The sequence below is a fragment of the Clarias gariepinus genome, chromosome 9 (assembly GCF_024256425.1).
Source record: "Clarias gariepinus isolate MV-2021 ecotype Netherlands chromosome 9, CGAR_prim_01v2, whole genome shotgun sequence".
Lineage (NCBI taxonomy): Eukaryota > Metazoa > Chordata > Actinopteri > Siluriformes > Clariidae > Clarias > Clarias gariepinus.
The window spans coordinates 31,192,501-31,220,238 of NC_071108.1; the positions used below are offsets into that span (position 1 = coordinate 31,192,501).

General features: G+C 38.6%; 1 protein-coding gene across 3 annotated transcripts in view; it reads left to right on the top strand.

Moving 5' to 3' along the window:
* The window catches only part of si:dkey-32e23.4 (dynamin-1-like protein), a 16,492-nt gene extending 160 nt beyond the window's left edge, over positions 1-16,332 (top strand). The window contains exons 1-18 of one of the 3 annotated variants that reach the window (XM_053504114.1): positions 1-33; positions 1,447-1,550; positions 1,663-1,804; positions 2,921-2,959; positions 3,386-3,432; positions 3,532-3,600; positions 3,756-3,842; positions 3,927-4,089; positions 4,740-4,860; positions 6,627-6,965; positions 7,632-7,752; positions 8,099-8,254; positions 11,375-11,464; positions 11,774-11,872; positions 12,055-12,168; positions 12,380-12,489; positions 13,716-13,875; positions 15,116-16,332. The exon at positions 1-33 is cut by the window's left edge and continues 126 nt beyond it. In XM_053504114.1, coding sequence (XP_053360089.1) covers positions 1,449-1,550; positions 1,663-1,804; positions 2,921-2,959; positions 3,386-3,432; positions 3,532-3,600; positions 3,756-3,842; positions 3,927-4,089; positions 4,740-4,860; positions 6,627-6,965; positions 7,632-7,752; positions 8,099-8,254; positions 11,375-11,464; positions 11,774-11,872; positions 12,055-12,168; positions 12,380-12,489; positions 13,716-13,875; positions 15,116-15,172 — 2,016 coding nt within the window. In that variant the 5' untranslated portion in view covers positions 1-33; positions 1,447-1,448 and the 3' untranslated portion in view covers positions 15,173-16,332. The remainder of the gene's footprint in view (positions 34-1,446; positions 1,551-1,662; positions 1,805-2,920; positions 2,960-3,385; positions 3,433-3,531; positions 3,601-3,755; positions 3,843-3,926; positions 4,090-4,739; positions 4,861-6,626; positions 6,966-7,631; positions 7,753-8,098; positions 8,255-11,374; positions 11,465-11,773; positions 11,873-12,054; positions 12,169-12,379; positions 12,490-13,715; positions 13,876-15,115) is intronic. The other 2 variants (XM_053504115.1, XM_053504116.1) reach the window with 2 other exon arrangements.
* Positions 16,333-27,738: the final 11,406 nt, after the last annotated feature.

Sequence of the window (27,738 nt, forward strand, 5' to 3'; positions counted from 1 at the left end):
GGAAAAAAACACCACAATTTTTTTTGCGTTTAGGTAAGTTACCTAAACTAGCTAATATCTTGCTTGGTAATGAATTAGCTCGCTAGGTGACGGTTGGCTTTGCCGGGTCACGAGCGCCTGCTCGCGCACTATACATGCGCACTTAGTAAGCTAGGGCTTTAACGCTGTACCTAGTGCACTTTATTTCTAATGTAAAGCTATTTGGGATTTCGCCTTGCAGTTCTGCTCACCGACGCTTTCGGTTAGCTTAGCTAGGGTTTGTTTTTTACAGTACACAGTTTACTTTTAGATAAAGATTACGGGTTTTATAACATTTTATAGCCATATATTGCAATGACATCTTGTAATATGTCACCTGCTGCATCTGCCAGCACATCTGCACACATGTGGAAGCTTGTGCTTTCTATGTCAATGACCAGCAAGAGTAGGGTTGTGCTTTACAAATCCCCTATGTTATGTGCATTATATGTAGTAAGGGAAGTCTTTTGTGTGCATTAAATAAATAAATAAATAAGTAAATAAATACATTTTGGCCTACAAAGGTTGCTCTTGTGACCTTTGACCTTTGGCAAAACTCTTATTGAAGCAATAGATGCATTGATCCATCTTATGATTCATTGATTCATAGGACGTGTCACAAATCTCTGATTAGGCTCCTGAATCATTAGGACCTGAATCATGTCCCCTTCTCGATCAGACCATGTCCAGAACAGATCAGGGTTTGTTGTCTTTAAGATACGAGCAATGAGGACGGAGCCTTGTTCGGAGTTCTTGCATGCTCTCCCTCTGCCTGGTGGTTGGTTTTCCTCTCACAGTCTAAAGACTGCCCATGTACATGAAGCTAATTTGCCCGTAGTGTGTGTGTGTGTGTGTGTGTGTGTGTGTGTGTGTGCCCTGCGATGGATTGGCCACGTGTCCAGGATGTACCCTGTCTCATGCCTAAAATCTCCTGGGATAGCCTCCAGGCCCCCACTTGACCTTGTAACAGGCTAAAGCGGTATAGAAGATGAATGAATGACTTTTCATAATGTTTAAGTTCACATTGACAGATTGTAGATTCAAAATTCTAGGTTCGAAAACGTCTAAGAGACAATATATATTTTATTTTCATTTTCGTTTAATAACTTTAATTTATGGGCAGCCTTTTATGGTAAGCTGATGCATTAAATTATTTGTGGCATGATGAAGAACCGGTAGGATGACTATAACATATTGTTTTCCTTTCACGCCTTTGCTCATGAAACAATAATAGCTGGGATTAGTTTTTGGATCATTAAAGGAAGTGATTTTCTTTCTCAAGTTTTGGTCAGTGTCAAGAGTAATAAAAAACAAGACACAGCGTTAAAAGAAATGTAGTACAAAAACTAATATTTAAATTAAATTACTTTTTAAGGTATTTTATTCTCTCTCTCTCTCTCTCTCTCTCTCTCTCTCTCTCTCCTTCAGAGATGGAGACTTTAATTCCCATCATTAACCGGCTGCAGGAGGTCTTCCTCACCGTCGGAGCTGAGCTCATTCAACTTCCTCAGATTGTCGTAGTCGGCTCACAGGTCAGTCCAACATGGCTTGCAAGAGGAGCGTGACAGAAAGCATGCTTAGATTCAGATTATATTTGTAGTGTAAATATTTTTTCACGTCATCTGTATCTGTTTGGCTCCACAGAGCAGCGGGAAGAGCTCCGTCCTGGAGAGTCTGGTCGGACGAGATTTTTTACCTCGTGGTTCAGGAATAGTCACACGGCGCCCTCTTGTGTTGCAGCTGGTAAACATCCAGCCCCTGGAGGAGCGCCGGAAACAAGAGAATGGTAACTGTGCGCTGCTAAACACTGGCTGTGCTGTAAGATGTGATGTGCAGTGAGATGACTCGTGAAGATAGCAGAAAAAAAATAGCTGGGACTAAAGTTACTGTAATTTAAAACATTCTACATAATTAAGTAAGGTTCTGTATTTAACAAAGAGCAAAAGCATAGTAAAGTTAATACTGTGGTTTTGTTTATAGCTTCAAACCACAGTGCTTGTGAATTCTTAAATCTGATCTTAACTCAGATCACAAGTTTCTAAGTTTCTCTCATTCTAACACGTTATCATTTCAGTAGTAACAGCTTGTAAGGGCGGATGAGGTACATAATCTAAGCTTTATAACAAACAAACTGAAAACATGCTATTGTTTATAAATAAAAAACATGGATATTGTGACTTTTTTGGCACTTATGGAAGGAGTCTCCAGTGTCAGAGATAATACTAAGGTTTCAGTTGTGAAAAACATGACTTTTCGGTTTCTAATTAACATGACATGCTGAATTTGATGTAAAATAATTCCGGAAAAGAGATAGGAAAGATGCTTGTGATGAAATAACTATTATAACATTGGTACTAACGTGTTTTCTTTCCCATATGCGATTCCTAATTAACTGCATGTACTTGCACCAATATTATAGGGCATCTATTAGGCAAAATTTACCTTTTAGTCATGTTTAGACATTCAGATGGATCTGCAATGCGTGTGTATAAACAAATAAACGTTTGTACTGTTGGGGGTTTAAACAAGCCAATTGGATTTTGTATTGAATGTGACCTCATATAATAAGAGCCCCATTCCCCAGCTTTTATCTTGGGTTTGGCTTTCGATCATTTACCTAGACACTGAAATTGCACATGTGTAGGAGGAGTGAAGCAGAGGAAATGGTTGCACAGGCAATAGTGGCATAGTGGTTAGCACTGTGGCCTCTCACCTTCAGGGTCGTCTCTGATCTGTGTGTGTGGAGTTTGTATAATAGAATAAATGTTTATTTAGCACCTGTTTCTTTCGTCACGTCGTCTTTTTCTTTCTCTGCAACATGAAATAACAAATTGTAGTAATTTCTGAATCTCATAGTAACATTGTTTTGGATTGTCTTCTCTGTTTTTTCACTATTTCACAGAAAACAGGACAAATGCAAACTCTCAATACAGCTTTCCAGGTCTCTGTGTCTAAATAACTCTTAAATCTGCATGAACTATTCCCGTCTGACCCTCAGTTTCACCTGTCATGTCTTCATTATGTTTGCTTTTGTCCTTAATCTAAGCCAATTCCTTTCCCCTTGTCCCATCCACAAGACAGAAATAAAACCATTTTTCCTTTTTTTATGTTTTATTTAGTTAACTATTTATCCACTTTCATGCAGCATATTCCATTCATCATTTTATTATTTAATCTCACAATGGCTTTATTATGGGTTACATCTCTACTACATCATGCCAGTTGTTGCGCAAAGAGAAGTGAATCAAATTTGATTAAACTCTTCTTTTGTTCAGTTCATTACAAAGCATCCACAGTATTTATTATAAAGCAGGCTAAATTAACCAATTAGCTTATTAACTTATCCTGGTTTTATTTCTAATTACAGGAATCAAGGCTGAGGAATGGGGAACATTTCTTCACTGCAAACACCAGGTACTTCAACCTTTTTCTTTCTTTTTGTTTGTCATGCACTAGAAATGCGTGTGTGAAATGAAATGAAAATGAAATGATTGAAATTCATGTTGTTGACAGGTTTTTACAGATTTTACAGAAATTCGGACTGAAATCGAGGAGGAGACAGAGCGCACCACTAACAACAAGGTACTAACATACATGGCAAAAGTATTTGAACAGTGACTTTTTTTATTTGGGCTCTATAACTTCCACAATGAAAGATTTTTTTACATTTAGGCTCTATAATCCTCCATAATGAATGATTTGTTCTGAATACGATGATGTACTATGTGCCTGTGTAGGGTATCAGCGCGGAACCCATCCATCTGAAGATATTCTCCCCTAATGTCCTAAACCTCACCTTGGTCGATTTGCCTGGAATCACCAAGGTAACCACAAACCATTTATTTCCCCTTATTTCAGATTACCATTGACTTGATTTCACTATTTTTTTCACTATTACCTTTCCGCAGGTGCCAGTAGGTGACCAACCAGAAGATATAGAGACTCAGGTTCAGGAAATGATCCTGTCATTTATCTCCAACCCTAACTCACTGATCCTGTGTGTGTCTCCGGCGAACTCTGACCTGGCCACTTCGGACGCACTAAAACTGGCCCGTGAGGTCGACCCTGATGGTGAGAGGACGCTCACGGTTCCTCCTGTCGCTGATGTTCATTCTTTGTTGGATATGACAAAAAAATCATATAAAAAAATCACATGAAGGCAGTTTTATGATGTGTGATGTGAATCAAAATATGCAGTTCCGCTGAAATCAGCTTTTGATTTGTGGCTCACAGCGAAGTGTAACACATTCGGAAGAAAGATTGCTATCTGTTATTTTTTCACATATATATAAAAACGCACACAGTACCAGACGCAAATTTGGATTTATGTTCTACATTCTAAAACAATACTGGATAAAATAACACATATGGTATTTGGTAATCAATTAATAACAATAGCAGCATCGTCAAGTGCATTTGTAAAACCCATCAAGCTCCATAATGAAACTGGATCTCATAAACACCTTCAAAGGAAAGCAAGACCAAAACTTACCTTTGCTGCAGAGGAAAAGTTAAGAGAGTCACCAGCCTCAGAAATCACCAATTAACCTACATCACCTCAGATTAGAGCCGTTATGAAACATTTACAGAGCATAAGTAGCAGATGCATCTCGATATCAACTGTTCGAAGGAGATTATTTTATATTTTAGACCCCTTAGTATTAGAAATAATGGAATTAGAAGGCGTGCCCAAACCTTTGCGTTTTTTTGTGTTTTGCCAGGTCGGAGGACTCTGCTGGTCGTGAGTAAGCTCGACCTGATGGATGCTGGGACCGACGCACTGGAGGTTCTGCTTGGCCGCATCATCCCCGTCAGACTCGGCATCATCGGCGTGGTCAACAGGTCAGACTCCATTAACAATCCAGAAATAAAATATTTAAATACAGTGAAGCCTTGGATTACGAGCATAATTCGTTCCGGAAGTAGGCTCAAAACACTTATATTTCAAAATACTCTTAAAACAAATCAAATTTTCCCATAAGAAATAATAGAAACTTAAATTATTCATTCCACAGCCCCAAAAAATAAATACATAAAAAAATAATTAACAAAAAATATAAAGTACAAATAAAACAAATTAACCTGCACTTTACCTTTAAAAAAAAAGTAAAAATAAGTCTCGACACATGAGTGTTTCCTTTTGTGCGCGCAGGCGTTGTGTGTATGTGTGTGTGTGAAGCTAAAGTAAACGCCCCTCTTCCCTTCTCGTCTTACACAGTTACCCTTCCTCCGCTCTTTTCACACACGTGCGCACAACAGAAACACTGTTTTATCGGAAAAAAAAAAAAAAATTATAAAAATATGCACGGTGTGCAATGACGCTCAGACAGACACACACAGCAGGCAAAGAGCGGGCTAAGCCTTGAGCAAAGAGAGATAATGGATTTTTAAACTTTTGTTTTACACGCGTGCTGTACACACACGCATACAGACACAAAATAAACTATGTTTTACACACACACAGGTGGTCACAGTATTAAAGTAAACAGTACACGCGTGCACGGATGTTAATTATACCAATAAGAGACGCGCACTAAGACCCAGCAGGGAAGACAATTACCCACAATTCCGGAGCACAAGAGAGAGAAAAAACATTGGCTCAGTTGTGATCACGTGACGCTCAGTGTCAAAACAAGAAGCTCATGCGTGATACATGATTTTCGGTACTCGTAAACAAAGATGTGTTCGTTGTCAAAATTTACAAAAAATTTTGCTCGTCTTGCGGAAACCTCGCAAACCGCATTACTCATAATCCAAGGATTTACTGTATTTGCATCGTATCCAGGGTGTACACTGCTTCATGCTTAGAGTCCCCTGGGATTGGTTCCAGGCCTCCCACGACCCTGAACAACATAAGGGCGGTATAGATAATAAGGAACAAAGTGAGAGTAAATATTTGCAACACAAAGGCCCACACACATTACATACAGCTTCTGATAACATGTAGAGGTTTATATGGAGTATTAAAGGAGGGGATGTTTTGGCCAACCTGCCATTTGCCTGGCAACTGAAACTATTCTCAGAGCTGCTCTTAGAGAAAATTATAAAAAAAATTTTTTATTACTTACAGATGCCTGACATGTTCACTGTGGTTGCTGTATTTGTTATGAAATCTGGTTTTATTTAAATTAAAAAGCCACGAAAATGCATCACCAACGTACTCAGAATATGGTAATTGTCAGCTTAGACAAAATGTTGTGCAAATGGGTGAAAGATTAATAATCCGCCAGTCTAATTTGGCCCTAAATTGTGCTTATAATATGACCCTGAAGAGGCGTCTTCTTTAAGCACACACAGGCAAAAATTTTTTTTAATTCTTGACGTCTTTCTAATTTTGTGGTTTTGACACAATAACTTGATATTGTATTCTTTTTTTCAAAAGCAAAAATGAGCTATTTGTGATCCAAATTCCTCACCCTGCCATCTAGTAGCTTTTCTTCTCCACAAGTGGGCAGCATTTCCACATTATTATTATTGATATTTTTTGAACATTTGTATGCTTGTATTTTGTAATCTTGGAAAAATGAGTGTATTAGTAGGTAAGTATAACAATCCCAGAGAAACAGCTTTTTTTTAAGGTTGTGTAAAAGTTTTCTTTCTTTCCTCAGGAGCCAGCACGACCTGAACACTAGGAAAAGTGTAGCAGATGCGTGGCGTGACGAGCAGGCGTTTCTGCAGCGGCACTATCCGTCTTTAGCATCACGATGTGGCTCACGCTACCTGGCACGCACGCTGAGCCGTCTGCTCATGCACCACATTCGCGACTGCCTGCCCGAGCTCAAGGCACGTGTGACGACGTTGAGTGCCCAGTTCCAGGCGCGGCTGAGCAGCTACGGAGAGCCAGTGGAAGACCACAGCGCCACCCTGCTGCAGATCGTCACTAAGTTTGCCACGGATTACTGCAACACCATCGAGGGCACGGCCCGACACATCCAGACGTCTGAGCTGTGAGTGGTTACAACACGTGTAGATGTCTTATACACTGCCAAAACTTTGATGATATACTTTTAAAAAAAAATTTTTATTGCGGGTTATATTGTGGAACCACATTTTTTTTGATCGGTGTGTAAAAATACAGAAACTTCCTGTTACTCCAACGTAACTATGTGCTATATTTCTTTTACACCACAGCAGTTTGGCAGCTCTTGCAATATTTGTTTACTAAAGAACACATTTAATGTTGTAGAACATCTGCTAAACAACTTATCACTCACCTTTTAACAGCTAAAATCTCTCTCACTCTCCCTCTTTTCTTCCCATTTTCAAAACCCTGTCTTATCAAACTCAAAAATCTGCCACCTGCAGTCATGTTGCCGATATATTTTTTCCCCCGAAAGTGCGAGTTGAGCATCCCACTGAGCCACTTTGCTTCTCTCGAGACAAACAGATACGGAAAGCCTCACATTTCTCCTGTGCAGCTGAGCGAAAATGACAGGCAGCTAATTAGCTGGAGGGCCGAGCTCATTACGTCCACTCAGGGAAGCAAATATGGCTCCAGCTTGTAATGCACTTTCACTCAGCCCATTGATGTGTGAAGTGTATAACCGCTCTTAAGTGCTGTCTGTTGCCACAATCTAGAACTCAGACTGTCTCTCTTTGCTCGTCTTTGACAGATGTGGCGGGGCTCGGATCTGTTACATATTCCACGAGACGTTTGGCCGGACCCTGCAGTCCATCGACCCGCTGGGAGGACTCACTGAGATGGATGTTCTCACTGCCATCCGTAATGCCACGGTAATGTGTGGTCTCTCTATTAAAAAAACAAAGGAACCACTATTGAGTCATTTTATGCGACTTGTGTAATAGTTTAATCACTATTCTGAATCGTCCCAAAATTGTACTGCTTCACTGCACTTGTTCAGTGCGTTAGAGCACGATCAACCTCGTTCAGAGTACAAGCCTTGTCTGACTTTGTAATTAGATTTTCAAAACAACTGCAGTGCAAATTTTCACCCCAGTCGGAGCACTCGCATTACATTCCCAGGGAGGATTTAATTATAGAAAGATGATTAATGCAGTCATAACTGTCTGAACCACCTTGCCAAGGTGCATGCTGGGTAACTCATTGTTTGTGCCACAGGGTCCGAGGCCCGCGCTGTTTGTTCCCGAGGTGAGCTTTGAGCTGCTGGTGAAGAGACAGATTAAGAGACTAGAGGAGCCGAGTCTGCGCTGCGTGGAGCTCGTCCATGAGGAGCTGCAAAGAATCATCCAGCACTGCTCGTCCCACAGTACACAGGTACACACACACACACACACACACTCACTCACACATAATAAAATAGTCTAGTAGCCTAGTCATTATCTTTGTTAATGATTTGTTCTTATTAACCCCTATTTCAGTAATATAAAAGATTCCCACTGATTTCCTGCTAAAGAACAAGTCGAAGGTGTATAATTGGCTTTGCTCATTCCACCGTGAAGTGTAATTGACTAAGGACCACTCCATCAAGTCTGTGTTCTGGTTACTTGTTTACCAGATGAGAAATGTTTAAAACTCGCACTGTAGCATGAGCGGAAAATAAGGCAAATGCAGTCATGTGCGAAAGTTAACAACCCGTTTTTAAATTTTATGTTGTTTTTTTTGGTGTAAAAACATAATAAGAATCTCTTTATCCTAGCAGGTGTCAGAATTACTAAAATACAACCTCAGATGAACAACATATAACTTTTTTCTCTGTGCCGTGTGGGCAACGCTACAGTGTTCCCGAAAGCTCTCGGAACGGACCGGCGATACCTTGACCACAAAAATGGTCTATTACATACGACAAACAACAAACTATATTATAGGGTCAGACTTCTGGAATATATAATGACACCCTTTTATTCAGCAAAATCTAGGCAATATGTGGAACTGAATTTTATTTCATTTTAACTAACTGTACAAACATGACTTAATTTTATACTTATATTTTTATCGGTCACATAGAAAACGAAATGGCACAGATTCATAACATCATGTGTTTATTTTTGGTTGTTTTTATCATTTATAAAATAATATGTGGATGCATTTTTGCAATGTCATTTCCATATTCCAGTAGCAGTAAACTTTCCACGTTTTAAAAGTAATTGGTTCTTCATGACATCAGAAAAACCCAAATGCACAGCATTATGTCTGATGCTTTCCACGCCGACACACTCCTGCAGTATTTCCATTTAAGTAATGGTTTATTATTACATTTTTTGATCAATGCTATGTTGCCGCACGAATCTGCGCCGCTTGAGTTTCTCTGCAGAGCGTGTACGATCGTAAGTTTAGCAATACAAGCTAAACAACTCCACTTTAGTCTTGTTTGTCCAAAATACATTGTTCTAGAAGCCTTTGCTTTGTTTAGAAGCAGTTTTGAGAACCTCAGTCGTGCTTACACACTCTTTTTAGATAGAAGAGACTTTCTCCTGCCAACCCTTTCAAATAAACCATACTTTATCAGAATTATTCTAATTGTGTTGTCATTGACATTTAACATGAGGCCTGTTGGGTCTGAGATATAGCTCTTGGGTTTTTTGTTTCTCTGAGCATTGCACGGTCTGACCTTGAGGTGAATGTGCTGGGACGTCCACTCCTTTAAAGATTGGCAGCTGTCTTGAATGGTTTTTACTTGTGAATAATCTTTCTCACTGTAGAATGTTCAACTCTTGAGTTGTTTGGAAATGGTTTTATAACACCTTCCAGATTAATGTGCAACAACGATTCCTTACCTAAGACCACTGATTATGTCTTTCTCTCTTGGAACTGTGTTAACGCACACCTGAATGCTCCAGACCAGCAAACTGCCGAAACTTCTGCGTTTATAGAGGAGTGTTAATCTACACACCTGCTGATGATCAGTTAATCAAGTGCTGATGACTAGCAGCACCAGGCTCCAACTTACTCTCTTAAATCCTGTTGAAGCAGTACTTAGTATTGCCCGCATGCTTTTAAATATTATTTCATTATTTATAATTTACGTATTTTGTTACAATTCTTAACAAACTTTTTGGCTAAACAAAGTAGTTTGCTCCTGCTACATGCACATAGCACCTGCAGGATGAAAGATAAGCAGAAACCTTTTTTACCACTTTAAATAGAAACGTATATAAAAAATAAATAAATTATATACAGTGGAACCTCGGACTGCGAGTAACGCAGTTTGCGAGTGGGCCACAAGACGAGCAAAGATTGGTAATGAGTTTTGACTTAAAAACCGAACAAGTCTTGGTTTACGAGTCCCGAGTTTTATGTATCACACATGCACTTTTTGTTTTGTCGCCGAGTGCTACGTTATCACAACGGAGTCAATGGTTTTTCTCTCTCTTGCGCTGTGGAATTTTGGGTAACTGTCTCCCCTGCTGGGTCTTAGTGTGCGTCTCTTACTGGTATAATCAACATCCATGCACGCGTGTACTGTTTACTATGTGACCACGTGTGTGCGCGTAAAACATCTTTTTTTGTGTTTGTGTGCGTGTGTGTGTACAGCGTACGTGTTCTGTTTATTATAACACGCGTGTGTGTGTGTGTGTGTGTGTGTGTGTGTGTGTGTGTGTGTGTGTACAGCGTGCGTGTTCTGTTTATTATAACGTGTGTGTGTGCGGGCGTGTAAAGCAAAGTAAATTCTCATTAGAGAGGTTAAAGATTCCTATTTTTTGGGCTGTGGAACAAATAAATTGCGTTTCCATTATTTCTTATCCAATTCGCTTCTTTAGTTTACGAGTATTTTGAAATATGATCCCGCTTCCTGATCGAATTGTGCTTGAATTCCATTGTAAATAGATTTCGGTGCCGATACATGAATTGCTACACAAAAGAATCACGATACAGCACTGATTAGGTTTTTTTTCTCCATCTCCAGCACTTACTGTTAGTGCTGCATCTCTAAAGCAAACAAATGAAATAAAATGAGTTAATCTGACCATATAATGTGTTGGTAATAACATAATTGTTAACACAATCACACAGCATTAATAATTATATAAGAACTATGTTCTTTGCTGTTACAGTATTTCTCGAACTTGTTCAGTCACATGACTCAAATTCACATCTCTTTTCACACACGTTTTCCAAACCATAGACTTTTCATTAAAATTCTGCTCATCACCTTATCTTTTTTTTCCCCCTCCTCCCTTCTGTGTTTGCACTCATTACACATTATCACACCTCTGTTTCCTGTTTTTCGTGTCAGCGCCAATAATTTTGGAATGAGAATAAAGATGTGTAGGTAACGATAAGAGCTCATATAAGGGTAATAAGAGGAAAAAAGGTCGGAGTGGTGGTGTGGGTTGGGGGGAGCGTAACCCACATATTAAATAAAGGCCGTATCTGTCCTCAATCGTTAGAAGACGACTAATGTTGTTTCTGTAAATTGTGTTTGTGTGTTCACAGGAGCTGTTGCGCTTTCCCAAACTGCATGACTCAATAGTGGAGGTGGTGACCAGTTTACTCAGGAAACGTCTTCCGATCACCAACGAAATGGTACGAACCAGGCTTCAGACACACACATGCAGAGACAATCTGGTGTTTGCTGGTTTTGTGTGTCCCAGCATGTCTTAACGGAGACCAAATGTCCCCACTGTAGAGAGTCTGACAGTTTTCTGTCCTTGTGGAGAAAAGTCCAAAGTGAAAACTGCCTTTAAATAATTTATAAAATGATTTTTTTCTTGACTACTGAGGTTAATGTTAAGGTTAGATCCGTGCGTAGCCTAGTGTATGTCAGTGGAACGTCCTCACGAAGGTAGTAAAAGAAGCATTGTGTTTATGTGTGTGTTACTGTTTCTGTCTCAGGTCCATAATCTAGTGGCAATAGAGCTCGCGTACGTCAACACTAAGCACCCAGACTTCACAGATGCTGCACAAGTGTCTGCTTCAGTTAACAGCCAACAGGTACTTGCACACACACAAACAAACACACTGTAAAATGTTTAAAATTCAGATATTAGATCACATACCCACGATCATGTCTGTTTTATGTACTTTTTTTCATATTATATTTACAGTAATCTAACACAGCGGCATCTGTTAAAAATGCAAATATAACCATATAGCGTTTGTTCGTTCTTTCCCAGACTGAGTCATTGGATGGAGGAAAACGGTGGAAGAACGATAAAATGTCATTAGAGGAAAAAGGCTCTGTGCCTGGATTTGGAAGCCCCACCAAAGCAGTCAACTTACTGGACACGGTAAAAAAAAAACTAACCCTAGATTTAGTTCCTTCTAGTGTCCTTATTTATAATGTACACAAAAGGTACAAAATTTCTGACAAGGCACATCATTAATAAAGTCTTTTAAAATGTACGCTTGCTGTATTTTATTTTAAACATGACGGTTATCGTTAATTCTTGTGCAGTTAGGACTTGACTGATGGACTTTCATGTTTTTTGGTTTCTGCAGGCTGTGCCGATCTCTCGAAAGCTGAGCGCACGCGAGCAGCGGGACTGCGAGGTCATCCAGCGCCTCATCAAGTGCTACTTCCTCATTGTGCGCAAAAACATCCAGGACAGGTCAGATGGCAAATGTCAAGCTGAAATCATGCAAGGGAGCTAGGTCTTTAACTATTAAAGCTTTAAACTACTGATAACACTATTTATAGGTACGAGGGGCATTCAAGTCAAACCGCGACTTTCGATCATACAGAAATACAGAACACAGTTATGAGAGTCTATTTATTTCTCTATATAATCCCTTTTACACTAATGCATTTATCACAATAGTGCGTGAATACCATCTTTAGCTTTTACATTTTTTTGGAGTGTGGCCTCCCAAGAACTCCTTTTAATGGGAAGCTGCTTTGAGACAGTGATTGTTGTTAAAAAGCGCTACAGTATATAAATATAATTGAATGGAAGTGAAATGACTTGGAGCGAGATCAGGCCTGTACATGTGACCTGTACATCTGACGCATTTATTCCGCAAGTTGCAGAAAAGTTTTCAAGGATCAGACTCAGTTTATAGGAATGACTGCAGTGGGCTGTGAGCCGCCTCTGCCATTAACATCGTTCATGGACGTAAAGGCTTCTTAAAAATGTTTGCACCATTCAAATGTTTGACTGCAGCTACCCACAAATCTTATCACAACACCATGCTTTAAGTCTTCTGTAAATGTCACTCAGTTTTATGCCTTTCTTAAGCAGAAATTTCATCACAGTTTGACTTGAACGGCACACATATTTTCTGGTAAATATTAAGTATAGATGTTTAATGTATTGCTGAGAGAGTGCCAGTGGTTTTTGTTTATGCTGTACATTACTGACATGTTTAGTCAGACTTGCATTGAAAGAAAAAAAAAGAAGTACATGTACACAGTGCTTAAGATTAGTACAATTTTTATTAAATCATATGACAAACCATGCTCAGACTGTATGAGCATCTCCAAGACTAAATATTATTATAAAGAATTGTCCACAACCAGGCAGCGTCCCTGTAATTCGTGCCTGTGGAATGATATCTCATTTACACTATTGAGTTATTTAAATGATGTATTATCAGACTGCCAAAAGCCATCGGGCAATTAGTTCTTTGGGGTTTTAGGCCAGCCAGCTCTGAGATTTAAACTTACAACCTTGCAGCTTCAGGGTAGAACCTTGAAGACTGAGCACTAAAAATATTACAACCATAAAAAAAAAAAAAACACTTAGAGTATGTCAGATGTTTTGGATCCCAGTCAGTCCTTTATCTTTATCACTTTCCCATTTTCCCTCCCTCTCTTTCTCGCTCTCTCGGTTCTCAGTGTGCCCAAAGCAGTGATGCACTTCCTGGTGAACTTTGTGAAGGAACGACTGCAGAGCGAGCTCGTGGGTCAGTTGTACAAGCAGCCTCTGCTGCAGGAGCTGCTCATCGAGTCTCAGGAAACGGCACAGCAGCGCACTGAAGTCGCCCACATGCTGGAGGTAAATGTTTAGTTAGCGGTGTGTGTGTGTTTCTGTGAGCAGATAAGTATGAGATAAATAACACATGAATAGATTTATAAGCTACCTGAGGGAGGTGAGTTGGTGTTTTTGCAAATTAGCTGCATAAGCTGTTAGAAAAAAAATACAAATACGAGCACTGGCTAGCTACAAGATATACTTCTTGTACTTGAGAACTTCACTACAGTCTGCCAGGTCTGGTAAGGAGGTTTTAGGATAAGGAGGTTGCTTACACTAGGAGCTGTCACAGAGCAGACTATGGTTCCAGATCCTACGCCAGAAAAGATACCCCTTTCAGACTGAACTAAGATCGAAGTACAAGCAGCTTGAACTTGAGTCGCCATATACTCCACTTTTAGACTTCACTTTAGACAAGCTTATTTATGCCGTTATTCAATCAGCCAAGTCGGCAGCAGCACAGATCCAAGTCACTGGCATTAAGGAAGTTTTTACATTGGGCACAACTGATTTGTACCGTGCGCAGAAACAGTTTCTCTCTCCTTCATTTTTTTTGGCTCTCCCTACTCGGGTACGCTCGCATATTAACACTTTTCCTATACAGCAGATGGCAGTATGCACCCGTATACTTTGTTTTGTGAGCCACTATTAAATACATGAGAATTAAAGAACGAGAACTTTTGCGCTAAGCCTAATATTATTGATATTTTGGAAAAAAAATGTTAGGAGCAAGGCCCCTTACTTCCGGTAAAAGGAACTATTAATGCGTCAGGATACCAAGGCATTAACATCAGTGTCTGACCTCACAAAGCGCTTCTGGAAGAATGGTCAAAAAATTCACAAAAACATACTCCTAAAAGTGTTGAAAGCTTGTTTAGCTGCAGAAGAGCTGGTATAGCTGCAAAGGGGGTGGGGCCATCATCATATTAATCCCTATGGATTAAGTATTTGATGTCACTCAAGTTCATATGCATGTGAAAGCAGGCGAGTAAATACTTTTGGCAGTATAGTGTATGTGATCTCAGTGACTTTGATAATGGTGGGGCCAGATTTCAAAAATGTCCATAATTTTTTTTTGTTAACAGGAAGCTTGAAATTAAGGAACCAAAATAACCACTATAATAATGTGATCTAATAAACATGATCTGCAGATAAGCATTTTGTAACTGACGCTAATAAATCAATAAACCAGCTAGAAATTTGCCTTTGCTTTTGGTTTCTTCTTCATGTCCCACCCCACTCATCCATTCTTTTGTCTTTGCAGGCACTCCAGAAAGCCAACAACATCATCTCCGAGATCCGAGAGACACACCTGTGGTAGCCTCACCGTTGCAGCAGCAGCACGTCAACGAGTGTGTGTTTACATGTCCGTATGTCAGTAGATATTTTTAATTGCCTCCCAGAGCACATGCATCAAACATATGTATAATCACTCGGGTATTTCAGGTACTTTCTGTTATTATTCTACAAACACAATGTGTATTTGAGCATGTGTGTGTATGTGTGTGTGAGAGAGAGAAAATGTTGAATGTTGTCTATACCATAGGTCAGACAACAAGCCTGCTTATTTTCCCTTCAATTAAGAGGCACTCTGAGAATGCACTGAGCTTTAAAAGAAGCACTCGAGCTGTAGATGCTTTTAGACATTCTTGAAAAAAAATAACACAAACTTGAAATATATATATATATATAATTTTTTCCCCATCTAGTCGAGATACACACCAGGCAGCTACAACTGCGCTTTGAAAAAAAAAAAAAGGTTTGTAGTGGACCAACACAGATTAGTCACAGTTTTTATTTTTGCTTTTATGAGTTTTCTAGTCGTCATTTACTGCGCCTGTAGCATATGTCCTTTTTTTTCTTTCCCCCTGCACTGATTTATTTTATTATTATTATTATTATTTTTTTTAAATATGTGAGAAAATAATCACTGACTGAGTTTGAGAAGTTTGAAGTAAACATGTTGTCTGCTCATTTCTAAACAGAATTATCAGCGGTAATTACACTTGCAGATGCAATCTGTAGAGATGAGGTCGAAACACTGGAGTATTCCTTTAATCTGAGCTGCCTGTTTATATCTGTAGTTAATATTTTAAAGGAACCGTCTTACTTCTGAAGTGTACTGAAGTAAGGAATTAAACACAGCAGGATGTGCTGGTACAAGCCTGAAATGTGTTTTATCCCTCTCATCCCATAGCAGATTGTAAGTGATTACAGTGTTTCATTTGTTAATAAACTCCACGTCGTACTGTCTACCCGTTTATAGTTACCTTTCAAAGCTACGAAACCAGTTATCGCTTATGTTATAGCAACTGAAACCGTCTTTTCCTCACAATCCAAAGACTTTTCCATGGTGGACAAATTGACTGTTGGGTGTCGTGAAGCTCTCTTTTGCACTGGAGACTCCTTCCATAAAACTTCACATCATTGACTAGGGATTAATGCTTTTCTTTTCTAAATAAAAAAGTTTTTTTAATTTTATTTTTATTAGGCTTAGTGTGATTATGCGATGTGTACGCTGTACAAGTTCTGGTGTATAAGCTGTTGCTATGGAAATGGAAATCAATTAGAACCATGCCAACTTCTTCAATTAGAACGGAAAATTTCGCAGCACTGAGGTGTCATTACAATTAAGCCACTTTATTTTAGAGCATTTTTTTTAACCTTTACGCAAGAATACAAAGCATTAGTATTTTATAATCGTGGTATATCTGATTATTTTGTCGTACCGTTTTGTGTTACAGCTGTGTTTGTGTCCAGGTTCGATACGATACAATATTATCACAATACCTAGGTGCCGGTTCGATTTGTATTGCGATTCTGTAAATATCACAAATGTTAAAAAAAAAAAAAAACATTACAATATTTTTTGGTTTTTAGATTACGTTACAAATCTGAACAAATCATATGCTTTCACCACACAGGATGCGGTGCTGCCTCCCAATGTGTTAATAGTTTAGAGCGCCACATGTAGGATTATATAGGAACAGCAGCATTTTACCACCTCAAATGCAAACATATATATATATAATTCGGAGTCGCCGTGGCGATAAATGAATTGCCACACAAAAGACTTGTAGATCTCTATCAGGTTCTTTGTTTATTTGTGGAATAAGAAGCAGGAAGTATAAGTAACAGTGATGTTTGTCAGTGTGAAAAAAAAAAAGTGGTGCTGTAATTTACAATTAAGAAATGTTCACTTTTTTTTTCGTCTCAAGAGAGTATGAATGAGAAAGAAGAAGCGCCTAATCAACAAAGCAGCAATGTTTCATGTGTTAAATCAGCGTACATGGACTAAAAAGGGCCAGGCGAACAAAATGCGCAAGAACAAAGGAACGTGATTAATAACAGGCCTGAAATAGCAGACTAATTTCATTCCGCTTTAGTCGAAGATTTGATGTAGGTTGTTATTTATGGCTGAATATTTATTATGTGTATGTGTGTGAGCATGAATGCAGGTTTGTGAGGTCGGTGGAGTTCATACTGAAGCCATTCTCTTCATCTTTTGTGTAGTAATGCCTTTGTCTAGCTGTGGAGTCACAAACGTGAGGGATTCATCAGCAGGCTGTAAGGCTTCTAATTATGTTTTTTCAGTTGGTTTTTGTTTTTCCTAGTAACGCACTGAAAATTACTAGCTAGTATCTACTATTTAATTTTCTTATTATCAGTAATAATAATGGGTATACATGTAACTCTGGGGGTCTGCCCTCATTCTAGCTCTGGAAGCTAAAACAGATGAGATTTTGAGCCGCTTGTGCGACTTCACTCTGTGCACCACAGATAAAGTTTGATGATCCATCTCATACTGGTATGAAATAGTTAATTTGAGTTATATCAGGACTTTGGGATATCAGTGAAGACAATTTTTCAATTCTTCACGCCATAAACCTCTTTATGAATGCTGACTAACACAGCAACTTTTTCATTACCACTTTGCTCTCCATATTTGTTTTTTACTGCTTGACGGCTAATTTGCAATAATACATTTTTCAGCATAATTAGAATAAAATCTTTTTTTATTTTTTTTAAAGAAAACACCATGGTTGCTTCTTACAGATCTCCAGAGTCAGACTTTCTTGTATTTTAGTGTAGTCTTAAGGAATAGTTCTTCTCTATAGGCTTCTTAAATATTTTTTTTTTTGTCTCAAATGTTTTACAAGTTTTTTTGTCTCTCATTTTCATTTCAGTCTCCATACCTGACTAGTATCAGCTCCATACAGTGAATCATTTAAGCATAAAAAAAAAGGCATGAACCAGTGAGAAACTGGTGCAGATGATGCCAGATGATCACGCCGGTAATTAGTATACTGGTAATCTTGCATGCTGAGTGGTTGGAACAGAAAAGAGGGGAAATGAGGGGAAATTGATTTTTAAATTGCATCTTTAGACACTTTTCAGCCTGTTGCAATAAAATTGTTCCTTTGTTTCTTTAATTAATCTAATTTAAAATGAAAAAATGAGGGGTGGCTTAAGATTTTTTTTTACAGTACTGTATACATTAGTATATTTAAATGAAATGTAGTCAGCTTGTTAGGAAAAAGAGGTTTTTGCAAAAGCAGCCTAACACCCTGTTCATATGTACACAGATATTTTCACATACATTCCGTGTGGATGTGGTACAGCGGTTCAATACTAACATTGCTGTGCCTCATATCTTTCAAAAACATGCATTCTTCATACCGCTTAACGTTTCGTTTTGTTAATGCCGATGTCTGTGTGTTATTTGCATTTGCGGTTTCCGAGCAAAGGTATAGGTGATGCGTATCCAGGTGCATTTATATTCATAAGCTCACATCTTGGCACTCACAGACGCTCCAGAGCTCCATCCTGACGCCACTTGCAGAACGACACGGTGTGTGAAGGGAAGGTCGGGGTAAAATGTTGCTCTTATGCTCTACGAAATTAAAGCATAAGAAAGACAAAAGAGTCAGAGCTACTCCCTGCCACCCGGAGAGTGTGTGTAGTCTGTGAGCCACCACTCTTCCCCAAACTTTAGAGGATAAACTCTGTATTTTATCCACACTTGGAATGTCAAGAGACAGGAGCGACCTTGTTAAAGTGCTAGAGTCTAATGGATGGGAAAGAGGTGTCGAGCTGGTGAATTTTAATCACCTTTGCTGCAAGCTCAGCACTGATGAGCTTATCGCTTAACACGACGAGGCGCATAACTGCCACTTCTGCACGTCTTCGCTGCAGAACGACACTCGCTCTCAGCCTCGTCTCGGCAGCCCTTCCTGGCCGTTCATCATCATATCTGTGAATGTGTGCCTATTTTAGCAACAGCTGAGCGCTGAAATTCTTCTTCTTTCTTTTCAATGATGCAACTTGTTGAAATGTGTTTGGATGAAGGTGTGCGTGTTAAAATTTTTTCCGAATTTATTTAAAAAAATACAAAACATATCATGTCCAATTTATTGCCTGTCATTAATATTTGTCGTATGTGCTTCTGTACTGATGTCTGTTTGTATTTCATTAAAATTGAACTCAAAGTGTCTTGTCTTTTCATTCTGACACAGCTTCAGGGTCTGTGATTTGAGTGTTATACATCTTGCGCATGTTCTTGTGTCTTTCTCGCAGGATCTTTGGTTTCCCCTGGCTTTAAAAATAACATACCAGTAGGTGGACTGGCAAATCTAAAAGGTGCCTAGGTGTGAATGAGTGTAAGCATGGCATCCTGTCTGGGGTTTATACCTGCCTCATGTCCAGTGCTTCTGGAATAAATTCTGAAACCATTCTGACTAGGAAAAAGTGCTTACCGAGTGATAATAAAGCGATATGGATGGGAACACCACTGGGACCTTTAACTATATTTATCACTCAACGTCCCAGGAGTTCTACAGTTGTTAATTACACTAACTGTCGGTTGCCGCTGGGGTGTATGTAGGTAAATACCATCTGCCATACTGAGGACAGAGCAACTACCTGCCAAAACCCACATATAAACTCAGTCACAGAAGCACTTTTAGCAAGAAAACACATTGGTAAACTTAAACTGCACTTTGGCACTGTTAGTTGCAACAACTAGGTCATTCCTGTCGTTCCTGAGCTGCCAGTGATCCAGACTCCCTCTGCCCTCCGGACCTGTCTGACCCATCCTGGTGCCCCGCTTCTGGCTGAAGATCTCGTCACATGGATGCCCCGTGTGTCTTTCTGGGATGCGTCTGGTGTCTGGGAATGATTCTCTCTACCTAGAAAATGGTTCTGGCCTTGACTGGTGTTGGCAAATGTTTCTCTGGGGACTTGACAGTTCGATAGTTCAGGACTGGAACTTCTTACAAGTCTACCTGGGTCTTCAATAACTACCTGGACTCCATATTAACATCAATTAACATCAGCTATTATAGCTGAACTGCCTCAAACCCTACACGCTGTATAAATGCAGATCATTTACTGCTTTCTGTTTCACCCAAATGAGGATGGGTTCCCTGTTGAGTCTGGTTCCTTTCAAGGTTTCTTCCTATTACCATCTCAGGGAGCTTTTCCTTGCCACTGTCGCCCTCGGCTTGCTCACCAGGGACAAACTGACCATTTTGATTCATACACATTCACATTTCATACAAACTTAAATAATTCTTTTGACTGTGTAAAGCTGCTTTGCGGCAATAAAAATTGCTAAAAGCGCTGTACAAATAAAATTGAATTGAATTGAATTGAATTCCGTATTGTGTCCACATTGCTTTATTTACACCTAAGTTAAGCTACAGAGATAACTAGTTTCTAACACAAGTCGGAATCCCAAGTCCCTCCCTAACCCCTAATCAAGGGCACTGATTGATGTTTTTAACAATTGATTGTACAACCTAGCGCACTAGCTTTCTATTTAACACTATTATAACTCTGGAACCCAGAAGTTAACGTGCTGTATCTAATATACTAAAGTGGAAATATAAAGAGAAACTTACGACTTTCGAGCAGAGTCTATAAAACTAGTTCCACTGCTGATCGCCCTAGTGAACAAGTTTGCATTGTTTGAAGAATCGTACAGAATATGCTGTAAATACTGCTGCTGGTATTCCAGGGGTACACATAAGTCTTCATGATTCAAAAACATTGGCCGAAGCTGGACAGACAAGAAGGCGATATTGTGGTCCAGTGTTCGGTCTACATTGTGTTAAAAAAAAAAAAAAAAGGATTTTTCATGAAATTTGTATGTGCACCCTTTCTGTCTGTGAGTATGTATTTACACCAATCAACCACAATATAATGACCACTGACAGACAAACTAAACAACATTCATCACCAACTATAAACTGTTATATAAAAAATGGCTCACTCTTGTCTGCGGACCAAAGGACAGCCCATCCAGTCAGACCCCAAAGAAAAGCCTATACAGCACAAACAGCTGAAAAACGTCACTGCTGGCCATGACGGAATGCCACCAGAACAGCCAGTGCATCACAGCCCATCTTGCACAGGGCACTACAGGCAAAGAGCCTAAAACCACCAACCCAGCCTCCAAACTCCCCAGATCCTAACCTGATTGAGAACCCCTGGGATGCACTGGACAATCAAGCCCAATCCACAGAGGCCCGATCCTGCAATCTGCAGCACCCAGTAGATCCACTGATAACGCCTTGGTACCAGACCACAAGAGCACAGCCCTAGAGGCCCTGCGGAGCTGCACACCGAGAATATTGGTCTTGATCGCTGCATAGTTCCATAAAAAAAATAACCCTTTCTATGTGGTGCTGTGTCCAAAAATTTGACAGCTGGTATATCTGGTGCACTCATTCCCCTGCGATATCAAAAGCTGATAGCAACCTTGCATGCAGATCTGTAAAAAAAATCTTTTTCCCCGACACAGAAACCTTACGCTCCTGCCTGTCTGGCAAGACGGTGGTGATTTATCACTTTTTGAATTACACACCATCAGCTCGTGCAGGCAGCCGCCATAGAAAAGTAATTACTCCTCACATAACAAATATGTGGCTGTCACTAAAGTGAGCCTTCAGGAATTGCGATAAGGCAGCCGGTGCTGGCTCTTACACTAGGAATATTATTGCATGATTTCTCTCTGGGACTTGTGCCGTAACCCTTTGATTTATCTTCAAGAGTCATGCTGTAGCCTGTGGCCGATGCAGAGTAATATACTCTACTTACAGTATATATATTTGGCTCAGTCCTTTTATGTTACATTATTTTTTACTAGGAGTTTGTTTTACACTGGGTCCCATTCAGAAGAACCAGAGGCTCTTAATAAATCTGCACAGAAACAGAAATAGTAGATTTATAGAAAAACGAATGCTATCTAGCATGAGGAGAATGCAAAGGCTCCCAGTTTCTGCCGTATATTAGACATCAGTGTTGTGGTTGGGAGAAATCAAATTAGCGACTTGCACTTTATAAGATGTGCGAGATTCAGGCTCGTGTTTCGGTATCTAATGAGACGCGTAATGAAATGAATATCGAGTCGTCGATGCTTCTATTTGAAGAACGGCGCTCCTGAGTGATTGTAAAAAAGACGAACGCTGAAACAGTAAAGGAAGCTAAAGCGGAAAATGAACAAGCGCTCTTGTTCTGACTTGTAGGTTTTAGGCTCATTCTTCCATTCATGCCACCTCCATGCCATCAAATTATTCTGAAGGCAAGCCAGAAGAAAGCCTTTTTTTTTATGTAAGTGCCTAAAGTTCATTTGTTTTTGGCAATAAGCACTCAAGGTGGGTCGCGCAGTTGCAAAGGGTTGCGCAGTTGCAAAGGGGTACTTGGTGTGTTTGCTGAAAGTGTGGAAGTTCCAACTAATAAAAGTCTGAAAAGTTCTAAGCTTAGTTTATGCCTCATGTTCATAGCCACTCTTACAAAAGCTTACCAAACATACCAATCCACTTGGCTAAATCCTAGCGGTGCATCTGCTCCCCACATGTAAGCCTTTTAACACATGCCTAATGACTTTAAGTTTACCCCGGGAGGGAGGAACAATGCTACATGGTGTTTACTGTGGAGGCCATTTTGTCTCAGAGCTGTTTTCCACTGTATTGGACTGTGAATCCTGTTTTGTTGAGGATTTTCCAAAATAAGGAATATTCACCATCAGGATAGCTTTTCAGGACATTTTCTATCATTGTGCTCCCGGACTGCTTATTAAAACCGGTGAGGCCGACTCATTTCTCCCACATCTCCACACACACACATACAATATACCAGACTTTAGACATTTTAAACATTTATTTACACTCTGAAAATATTGTATATAATTGTAAATATTAGTATCTGGTGCACTGCAGTGTCTATTTTTTGTATAATACATGTGAGGTATTTCAACGATTTGTTCGCATCCAGGAATGTCCATAAAACCGTTTGTATCTGTGGAAATTCATAACTCGAATGTTTGTAAGTCAGGGACCTCCTGAATGATTGTAAAAAAAGAAAAAAATTTTTTTGACTGGTCAGTATGCTGGACCTGTTGTTGTTGTTGTTGTTTTTCTTTAAAGACGTTGAAAACCTTGAAAAATTTGCTTTTTAGAGGGTTACAAATGGTTTGTTGTTGGCTCTTTTACTGGGACAGTTATCCAAAATATACCTTTAAATTTACAAATGAAGATAGAACACCCATAAGCTGTGGACAGATTTGAATTTAAAGGTGCCAATAATTCTTGAGTTGATTTGCAGGAAACCTGGAGATCTGGCATTCATGACTCCATTAACACTATTTTTTTTCTTTACAGCTAGAGGTCCAGTATCAAGACTATTTCTTTCGCTTCAGCACGGAACAGATTTTCTGAACGCAACAAGCTTAGTGTGTCCTGGTTAGCTCTTGTATTATCTTCTAAAACATAATTTCAGCCCACTGTAGCTTTTTTAAAATCCACTCTCCTGGAGGACAGGGTTTATTCAGAGACATTGCTGGACAAAAGACATTATCTCCAATTGTTTCGTAAACGGGGGTAGTAAATAACAAATTGCATGTTTATTTGAGCTGAAATTGAGCAATATTGCACAAGCACATGCAAGCAAGATATTCATGCAGGGTAACTGATATTTAAGACACCATATGGATAAATGCTCAGTTTATTTTTTGCTAGGAGAAATACAGCCTGAAGAACTTTATAGCACATTGGCATGCTAGTTAGCCAGTTCACATCAATTTGTACATTCCTTTTTAACACACTTGCAGGAAAATTGACATCTCTTCTCACTATTCATCTTAATCTATATATGCTTTCATATTTTAAGCCAAAAAATTATATTTCTAAAAAAAGTATCTCAACGAGTTTCGAGGAAATTTCGACACTCTCGGAATGCTGCTTGATTAATTGAATAAGTGGTCCAGAAAGAACCGTCGTACGAGGAGCGTTCAAGGGAAACTAGGACCTTTCAAGAAATTTCCCGTGAATGAATTAGTAAAACCGATCGATATTTACAGAAAACGTGAAGAGATTTAGAGCCACGGTAAAACCTTAACTAGTTACTTTTACCAGAAAATAACTCTGTATTGTAACTGATTACTTTTTAATGACAGTAATTTTGTAATGTAATTAGTTACTTTAAAAAGTAACGGCCCTCAACACTGGTGTCTGTCAATGACAATCGCAGCTGGGGTGGCTCACAGCTCACTGCAGTCGTGATTGCAGTGTGTACACTTCAGTATAGCGCAGTAGGCTAGTTAAACCTTTTTGTAAATTGTAGCCAGATGATAAAGTAAGAGCAGGAAGTGGTTACCTTAAGACCCTACCTAATTTAGAACAGGACTCACTATTGGTTACCACCCATAAAGCTCTCTTAACCTTTTAAATAAATTCAGTGAGGTTCGCAGCATTCGGTCTATGAGACCCGAGCTGTATCCGAGCTTGGCTTCTCCGTCAGTGAGCTGCGGAAAGATTGACAAGCCAACAATCTCCCCAAAGGCTTTGAATCACTGGCAGAGAGGAACACTCCTCATTAAAGATGTCTTTCTCTCAGGGACACGCCGCAGAGCCGAGTAATGCTATAGAAACACTTTGTCAGCACTTCAAAGCACAGGCCGTTGGCACTTTGGGCTAGCACTGAACTTTTTTTATAGCTCATCATTAAAATGTTCAGCTAATACATTTTCTAAAATGCTTCGAAGCACACGGATTTAATATACTGTTCTGGCAAATGGAAAGTAGAGCAGTGCTCAACATGTTTTTTAACCCAAATTTAACATATTAAATTGATAAAAAAAAATTTTTTTAGATGGTTCTTTAGTCAAGCCCTTACTAAAGCATTAACAGCTTTAGGCAAGCATGCAAACTGATACACAAGCACTTACAATGCATGGAAAGTGTTATCATTTAAAAACAAGTCACACAGATTTTTTATGGGTTTTATCAAATGGTTTTGTATACAAAAATCATTTATTTTCATTTATTGATTTATTTAAATTTATTTACAGTGCATTTAAACTAATATGTATTGACACATATTCATGGAAAGGAGAGGGTGTGCTAGAAAAAGGTGCGCAAGCAAAATCAATGACCACAGCGATGCAAATCCGATTTAAGTACTTCAAAAGGAGTGGAGTGAGGCTGGAGTCAGTGCATTAGGAGCCACCACACATAGATGTCTTTGGGAAATGGCCTACAACTGTTGCATTCCTGTAGACTGTTTTATCTTTGGAGTCTAAGAAGTGAAAAGAAAAGGAGACCTAAGGTAAAAAAGAACTACATAATTATCCTGTGGTCTTAAGTCCCCTTTTTAGATGAAATAAAATTTTGCATTTCATTTGGAAATCAAGGTCCCAGAATCCCGGGCTCAGAATCTCAGAAAGTTGCATGAAATCCAGTGTGAAGTTTTCACAGTTTGTGATGATTTAGGGTGCCATGTCATCTGCTGTTGTCGGTCCACTGTATTTTATCAAGTCCAAAGCCAACACAGCCGTCTAGCAGGAGATTTTTAGAGCACTTCATGGTTCCTTCTGCTGACAAGCTTTATGGATGTTGATTTCTTTTTCCAGCAGGATAAAGCACCTACCCACAGTGCCAAAACAAGCAAACTGGTTTTCTGACCATGCTGTTATTGTGCTTGATTGGACAACCAACTCACCTGTTAGGAAGATGAGCAACACCTGACCCAACATGACAGACAAGCAGAAGGCCGCTATCAAAGCAACCTTGTCTTCATTAATGCGTCAGCTGTGCCACATTGATGCAGTGATGTGTGTTAAAGGAGCCTCAAGTATTAAATGCATAAATAAACATACTTTTTAGAAATTGGACATTCCAGTATTTTAAATCCTTTTTTGATTGATCTTCAGAAGTATTCTAATATTTTGTACTGGATTTTATTTTCATAGCTGTAAACTGTAATTATGGAAATTTAAACAACAAAAAACGCTTGAAATATTTCACTTTACAAATAAGGACTATAGAATGTATAAGAGTTTCACCTTTTGGAATTAAATGAGGAAAATATTTTCATAATATAATTTTTTTTCGAGATGTGTAATGTATGTAATTTTGACCTCATTTTTTGTTTTCACTTTTTTTTACATTCATATGCAATTTTTTACACATTTTATTTTTCACATGCAGTTTTATGCCGATGATTTAGTTTCACATGCAAGTTTAATACAATTTTTTTTTGTATAGTTAGTTTTAAATTATTTTGTTTTTCTCTATGACAATTTCTATCCAATAAATTCTGTATTGCAATACAATAATTAATTTTTAATTTTTTTATTTTTACCAAATACCTTTATTTTCACATGCGATTTTTAACCGGTTCAATTATTTTCACTTTCAGTTTTTACCCAGATTGGTTTTTACATGTGTTTTTTACACAATTCTTCTGTTTTCACATGCAATTTTACCTATTATACAAAATAATGTAATTTTTTATGAAATTTTACGTGATTTTGGCCAAATTCAGTTTATTTTTTACATGCGACGTTTGCCCAATGCACATATTATACATACTCAATACCCAGGCAAAATACCTGATTTGTACCTAATTCAGGTATTCAGCCATGTGTTTATTAATTTGAACATAAACTAACATTTTTAGAGAATTCGTTAACATTTTAACATTAATTTTTAACCTAATAGATGTATCTTTAAATGTGATTTTACAAAGTTCTTTTTACAACCTTTTTTTTTATTAATTCACCCATTTTCACATGGGAATTTTTACCTAGGTAATTTTTTTACATGCACACTTTACACAATTACTTCTTTTCACATACAGTATAATACAGACTCAATTATGCCCATAAGTATGTATTATTATTATTTTTTTTTTTAAACAGAATTATTATTTTTTTTACAGATCTCATTTTGTTCCTTTGTGGCATAGAAATAATTTAAACTTAAATTACATTGTAAAGAAAAAAAAAACTTTTTTTGAAAGTTAAAAAAACTTTTTTTTAATGTCATATTAGTATAGAGTTATCCAAATATAGCACATGTACAGATGCTTGCTTTGATCTTAAAACTTAAAAAAAAAAAACCCTGCTCTGAATTATTTTTGTAACGTATGCCACTGGACTTTTAAGCAATGATGCTGCTCATTTTCAGGCATGTTGTCAAACTTCTGCTTGGGATCTCTCCCCACCCCCCAGGGTGCCAAGATGAAATCCATGGACATGCCACAATCTGGCGAACAAACCTGGTTCTCACTGCCAGTGCTGAGACACTCAAGAGACCATCCTGACTAAATCACATTAGACAGTCACCTGTGTGTCAGAGTCATTATTCATAATTTAGAGTGCCAGGCTTTTGAACCGCTTAATGTTCCTTTCCCTCCTCTTTTTCAAGATGATGACTTAATTCACATCATCAAGGACTTCACTGTTTGGTGATGAAGTGAATCATCAAGGTAGAAAAGGGACGATGTATTTCTAAATACTAATTTTGTGCAATTATATTTATCATATTTATTCCATGCCACATATATTTAGAGTAGTTCTGTTTTTTTTCCTCCTTATGTATATAT